Here is a 7,651-nt window from a genome sequence, read left to right as displayed (position 1 = left end):
TTACTGTGATGAGACACTAACTGGAGCACAGTCTGGTGGTCTGCCCCAGATATTTTAACTAAAGAGAAAGATACTTTCAGGGTAAATCCCTCTCTGATATTTTGGGAAATGAAACAGATATTTCTGCTATCATCTCTCTCTTTTTTTTTAGTGTATAAAAATTTTTAACGATTTTTAATTTTTTTCCTAATATATTTATTACATCACACAGAATTTTAATGACATTAAATTTTTTATTAAGTATATATCACATCAGTCATTAAATTTCATATCTTTATTTAGTGGTCACATCACTTAATTTTATTTATTAATAATTTCCTTCACTAATTCATAAATTCATTTACCTTAACATAATTTATTTTCTCTTCATTACGGCACTGAATGGCCTTGGCCCGTGCCTGGGCTTTTGCCCTAAATATCATACATCCATCCATCTATGGGTTAAGTCGCTCTGAGTTGTGAGGAAATGGCTATCCCACAACTCCCAAAATTTAAAAAACTGCTGCGTGAACTGTAAGACTGTTTAATGGTGATACTTGGGGAAACTTGAGAACTGAAATAATTAGTCTGCTGGGCAATGGGATTATGATAAAATCTCACTGATGTTCATTTGTCCTTCCTCCATAAAACTTTCACCACCAGTAGGGTTGCCTCATGTTAAATGGGCTCACAGGACTTCCTCTTGGGAATCCCAAGTAGAGATTTGTTTCCTGACTATCTGGGAGTCTGAGGGTTAAAATTAAATATTTCACTTTGTAAGCTTGGGTTTAATCCATCTAAATATTTGAAGTTTGTTTCATAGCTCCTCTTAAATGATGTAGTGCAGTAAATTCTGTACCAGTCCGAGTGTTCTGGATTTCTACATAACCCTTTTCCTCTTTCCAAGGACCTTTAGCTGCTACAACCACAAAGGACACACTGACTTTATAACTCAAAGATAGAGCCCACAAATGACAGAACAATGAAGGGTAAACATTACTGGGTAAAATACCTGTAATATAAAAAAGAAATTACATCACCTTTGTACAACAAAAGATCTGCAATTATCATAAGGTAAAGTAAGGATGGTAAAAGTGGACGCAAAAAATTCATTGTAACCACATGAAACCTGGACTCAAAATCAGGTGAGGTAGCATTAGTCACTCAAGGATCTGATTAGAATGCCATATAATGGTTCTATCCTTTATTTATTTCTCCAATAATTTTTAGGAATATTATTAGCCTTCAGATGAGTTTGGTTTTAATTGCCTAGTCCTGTAAGATGATTTACTGAGGACTAAGACTTACTGTACAACTGTATATTGGAAGATACATAGTTAAATAATTAATTTCTAAGTACAGTAATGAGTTCCCTTAAGTCTTCTTAGAAATGAAAACTGAGACTCTCTGAACAACTTGCATCAAACTTAAAATGGTTGGAAAAATTTAATGCTTTAGTACAAAAGTTTCATATGTAACTAATAATAATAGTATGGTCCTATCAAATACTTGCATGAAAGTTGAGAGATAGTAAAACTAACAAACTAAATGTTAATTTAAAAAGTTCATCATACTACACTAGAGTCAGTTACAAACAACTATAAATAATTATTTTGCATGGCTAGTAATAAAGCTAAAAAGATAAAAAAAAAGTTAAATATAATAAATGGGAAATCTTTATGTCCAAGAATGAAATCAATAAAAAAAAATTGAGTTCTTCATTTCATAGTAATAATCTATTTACTGTTTCAAAGTCAACTTGGTTTCTCTTCACCATAATTTTATAGAAAATGAGGCAATAATCAAAGTTTTATTTCCATATGCAGTACACACTCTCAAGCATATAACATACTTATATATGTATTTACATCATGAAGTTGTAACCACCTAAAAACAGTCACTGTTTTCAGACAATGTCTGAATTTATTCTAATTTAGTTTGAAGTTTATTTGGATAGTTTGCATTAGATAGTTCTTTCCTAAACCTGGTAATGATAACTTTTGCAGAAACTTATTCAATCACTTGAAAAATTGCTTTTTGTTTCATCATGCTATACAAAACAGTATTATAAAAAGCAAGTACAGTATACTGTAAATTGTGCGTGCACATGCTAAGGATGAATTCTGTGATATTATCATGCAGTTATTGAACTGAATATACTGTAAATTTGTCCTTGGAACAATTTTAACCATGCAGGGATTATAATTGTGAGGTTTAATAGTAGAATTTGAGCCCCAAAACCATGTCATTTCATGCTCCATACAGTAATGTCTTATTCTTAGCTGAACGGTGTCAGATTTTAAATCTCTTACTTTATACAAAATATTATCTTTATATTGTCTACTGTCACATACTACAAGCAAGATATTACATCATTTGAGTCTTTGCTGTTTAGTTTTCTAAGAACATTTCATGTGTCCCATTATTGTTTTCCTCTCCTTATCTGATTTATGCAACATCACATGTGGTTGTAGGGGTTTGCAATATCTCATCAGGAGAAGGAAGGCGTATTCACATCTTGGAAAGGAAGCAGTAAAAAGAAGCATGTGTATTTACACTCAGCAGCAGCAACAGGAGTAGCAATGCAGGATGGCACACTTTCATGGTTTACCTGAAACTGATATGGGGTGCCTACCAGAGATTGGGCAGATGTCCTACAGAGTACTGAAGAATTGCATAGACAGGTGCTGAGGTGTTGCACAATAATTCCTACTGTTTAATTAAATGTTGGACATGTAGAAATTATTCATATGCAGGATATATGAACTTCCTTGGTTCTTGGTTGCCAGTGGCCATTGGTAGAATGCAAATCTAAATGTAGTCCAAGACATCTTACATAAAAATTAACTGCATTTTAACTACTTCCTTGCTTCCTTCCTTAAAATACATTCATCACAATAACGTGTAAACATGAGTTAGAATAATGTGTTTTCAAAGCTCATAACAACACTATATACCGTATCAAATAATAGTGATGCCTTAACACTCTTCTGTCATATTTGATAAACAATCAATTCACAGACTGAAGTGAACAATGTTTTGTGTTTCACCACTAAAAAACAACATTGTATAATGTGTGTAAATTATGTGTAAATTATAACAAATACTTTGTTGTCAATGTTACAGGAAATGACAAAAAACTAATGCAGCAGCTACTGTGCTATCTGTTTTTTTTTTTTTTAACTTGTAGGCCTATAAATACGTTGTAATTATAAATATGAACACAATCATAAGATCACAGGACAATTTTCTACAGCAATTTTGTGATTGTAAGCTTTCTGCATATTCACCAAAGTCCTTTTCAGTTGTACTTGAATTTTGCAAGTCAGTTTCCAGCATTTCATCTCCACTTCCTTTCAAAGGAGCAAGAGTAGTAAAGATTAAATTGTCAAGAGAACCTCGAGTAGATTGCCATGATTCTTCTGCACTTTGGGATTCATTTACATCTGGCAGTGATCTAGAATCACTTAGACTACCATTTTCAGGATTAACACCAAAATAATTTTCATCTGTAATATTTACCATGAAAGCTGTTGAGTTCATCCCATTTTCAACGGGACGAATTACTTTGTCTCCGTGTAAAGCAGTCACATCTGTAATAGACAGTTCTTGTGTATTTTCTGTGATTGCAGGATTATGTGTATCAGTAGTATTAACAGTTTCATTCTTCAGGAAGAATTCTTTGGTAGGATACATGCTTATAGGAGTTATTTCTCTATCACTGGTATTGATTTTTCCATCATGATCTGCAAAGGTTTTATTACCTTTTGTCTTTGTTGTATTAAAATGGTGCTTTCCATGAGACAATAGAGTGTCTTCTAAAACAACAAAAGTTTTATCTTTTGGAAAGTTTTCAAAATCCTCTTCTTGTGGCTTCAGAAGAGGTACAAAATCAGAATCTAAAATATCAAGGGTCACTGCAGGAAAATTTGCAGCTGGTATCTCTCTGTTTGTCATCTCTTGTAAGAGCCTAGCAGTGAAAGGAGCTGGTGTTGGGACTGGTATGACAGCTTCTTGAACTTCACTGAGTACACGACTCTGAAACCACCAATAGAAAGTTTCTATGGGTGATACAGTGACATGGAACTTGTCTTTATTTTCATTTGTTATTTTATAATCACTTTCACTGATGTTTTCCTTACTTTCTAAATGTTCCAGTGCAGTACTTCCATTTTTAAATGCAGTGAGGTCATGATTATAATTTAAACTGTCATTTAAATCAAAAGGCATGAAATTGTTTGGAACTGCATAAATTTCAAACACAGAATCCTCTGATGATGACATTCCTCCAGCCTCTATAGCATTCATAGAAGAGTTTCCTGTTTCTAATATTGTAGCATTTTGCTCAAGACCATACAAGTCTGCATCTTCAAATACACTTTTGGATATATTGTTTGGAAAGCTCTCATTAATTTCAGCACTTTCTCCATGGTGCATCATCATGGTTCCCTGCACAGTCACATTCAAAACCTTTGGAGCAACCACTTTATCATCAACCAATGTACTTTCTGTACTGATTTCAAGCTCAAGAGTATTTTGCTCCTCAGTATAAGGTTTAAAACGTGAAGGGACAGTGTTTGCAGTTTCTAAAGTAAGCACAGAATGTGTTCCATTATCCAAAGGAAAAATGGCTTCTGGATGACTACCTGATCTAGTCTGTTGAGATCTTAAAGATGGTAAATGAATATTTATGTTTGGTTCAGGATCATCTCCATTTACTTTTTCCTGATTTGAAGGCACAACAGGAACTATAACAGTCTCAAGATCATGAGAGATTTCTTCATCATCAGTAAAATTTCTTGCTGATGAAGTTCTGTTCACCCCATACTTTGGCCAAACTGGAATTTTTTTGTCACTCCTGTCAATTGCAAGAGTTGGCCTATGTTGTATTATAGGTTTTCTTCCAGTTGGTCTTCCATGTATTCTAGGCTTTCTGAGTCTCATCCTGCCTCTTACAGATGGAGGTATGGTTCCATTATAACCCAAGCCTTCTCTTTGCATTTTCCTCCTTTCTCGCAATCCCTTTTGAAACCCATAGGGACGTCTCTTTTGAGAGTTGCTGTATCCCTTTATATTATTTATGGTGCTATTTCTTCTTTGCCCTATAGCTGCTATATTTCCATGGCTGAAAATTGGAGGTGTAATTTCAGTTTTATTATGATCCCTGCTATTAATAAGATCAAATTTGTTTTCTTGGTCTTCCTCTTCCTGAATTCCTGAAGTGTGTTTTTGGTCTTCAAGTTCAGAAACCTGCCGGTGGTCTGATAATACAGAGGCTATAGATGTATTTCTAGCAATACCACTACGTCTTCGGAGATTAGGTCTTGAGCGTCGTCTCAAAGGTCTTTCATCCCCCACAGTAACTACTGTGCCATTAGCTAATCTCCTCCTGTAAGGTCTGTGTTTTTTATCTCTATCTCCTACATGTGTAAAATTCTTGTTCCTTATACCACCAGGACGAATGCGCCTTTTATGGAAAAGACCTGATGAGTGCACCAATGGTGCTGATACTGGGTCCATATAATCTCTAACCTCTTTAGTTGAATCTACTGCAGAGTACTCACTGTCAGTTTCCCGCTTCTTTTCAGTGTGCAAAACACTCACGTCTTGTAAAAGCTTTGGTGATATGTTATGAAATGTTGGCAAAGTATTTCTTAGGCTATCAAAATTATTGTCCTCAGTTAGAAAGAAAGAACTTGTTACTGAAGATAAAGGAACAGTTAATACTGGACTGTCAGTGTGTCCAATTTCAGTGGAAATCTTATGCAAATTTTCATATGTATGTGAAGAATCTGTCACTGCATGAATCTTATGATTCATGTGTTTCATGTTTTCATGCTCCTCAATATCCCTTACAGATGTCCAAGGAATGACAGCTGGATTCGTGGTACTAAAACGTGCATAGGAGACTTCTTCATTTTCCAGGTCATGCAATGTCTGCCTATGATCTCCATAAAGTCTGGTGCGTGTTATTTTGTTAGTTATGGAAGGTGACTGTACCATTGAATCAGTAGCTTCTTCAGTCTTCTCTGTTACAGCCTCTACTTCAACTGAAACTGGAGTTGTGTGGCTGTGCGGTCTCACTTCACTTACAAAATCAACTTCACCATGAACACTTGCATTATCAAAGGGAACAGTAAGAAGCTTATTGGTTGTAGTTTCAATAAAGGTTTCACTGCTGGGACTCAGACTAACAGACACGAGGCTAGAGTCTGAATGAGGTAACATAGACTGTACTGATGAATGAGGATCTACTGGATCGGAACCAGATGATAAAGTTGAGGGATCATGGAAAACTTCTTCTTCTGAATCTACCACAGTCTTTTGAGCAGATGTGGAGGATTCTTGTGAGCATGAATGCAATGAAAAGTAAAAAGCTTGACATAGATCCTGCAACGCAAAACAACAGCAACATGTAGTTGTCGATGAGGGAATACAGAGAATTTGAATGAGCATATTACTGTGTACATCAGAAAGCTTTATTATGACCAGGCATTCCACTTAGACTTTAATGAATGTTGCCCTAGTAAATATTAAGAAAGATCCTTGGCATTGAAAAATTAAACAAAATATTTTAAAAACAAAATAAATTACAGCAAGCCATCAGCTTATGTGTATAGAGCTACGATAACTAATCAAAATTATTTCTAATTATGTCTAGATAATCACTAACATTTACTTAAAAATGATTTGACACTTAGTGGTATAAAAACTTAAATATACATTTACTTGGTAAGTAATGACCATTTTGGAAATTGTATACTGTATGCATATAATCTACCATTAGAAATAGAAACTGAAGTTAAGGTCATGCATCAATAAGGTGACAAAACTTCATTTAGGTTTTTACAATCTAAGCACCAAATCCAAGAAAAGATGCTATAATTACCTGGTATTTTTAATTTCTATATGTATCTGTATGTATATGAAAATAATCTGAAATACTACTGAAGCTGGGATAAAAAATAAAAGAAATATACTGTATACTGTACAGTATTTCATCTAAGGAGCTGGCAAGCAAAGCACAATAAAAAAATATAAGCCACATTTTTAAAAAATTATTCCTACAAAAAAAAAAGTAAATATCCTCATTCCCAAAAGGTATACAGTACTTTTAAATCTTATCCATAAGAGATAATAGAATTCAGCTGAAAAAATTTCAAATTACACTTCTGATAAATGTAATCTTGGCAACCATCCATATTTCCACTTTGTGAAGTAGTTAGTGCAAACCTTTATGTATGGTACAACAAATATTTTAGTTATATATATCAAGCATTTTTAAAAGCTGTCTACCCTTATGTATGCTCATGAAAAGTACCTGATTAAAATTAAGAAGGACTAAAAGATATCGCCCTACGCACACATATTTTTCAAAGCTGTCTGGTATGTAGGATAATTTTTGGTACCTCACAATTACTGAGTTCTGCTGTTGGTTTGAATTCCAGACAGTTCATTAAATAACAGCCATTATAGTGAAGTTGAAGAATATCCCAGTACTAGTACTTACCAATGAACTATATTAGCTTAATTCAGATTCAATTCAGGCTCCAAAAAGCCACCGATTTGAAATTACAATTGTAGTCAGGTAACTACAAACAACAAACTACCCTTGCCACACCTAAATACAATGCTAGGAAAATGGTAGTTTTATTAAAATAATTTCTTATGC

The 7,651-nt window shown here is 34.1% G+C and overlaps 1 protein-coding gene across 1 annotated transcript in view; it reads right to left on the bottom strand.

The window, feature by feature from the left end:
- Positions 1-3,052: 3,052 nt before the first annotated feature.
- The window catches only part of LOC136837409 (uncharacterized), a 535,398-nt gene continuing 530,799 nt past the window's right edge, over positions 3,053-7,651 (bottom strand). The window contains exon 8 of the mRNA XM_067102190.1: positions 3,053-6,369. Coding sequence (XP_066958291.1) covers positions 3,172-6,369 — 3,198 coding nt within the window. The 3' untranslated portion in view covers positions 3,053-3,171. The remainder of the gene's footprint in view (positions 6,370-7,651) is intronic.

This window comes from Macrobrachium rosenbergii, chromosome 59 (genome assembly GCF_040412425.1).
Source record: "Macrobrachium rosenbergii isolate ZJJX-2024 chromosome 59, ASM4041242v1, whole genome shotgun sequence".
In the NCBI taxonomy this organism is placed as follows: Eukaryota; Metazoa; Arthropoda; class Malacostraca; order Decapoda; family Palaemonidae; genus Macrobrachium; species Macrobrachium rosenbergii.
This window is presented reverse-complemented; position numbering and strand designations above follow the sequence as displayed.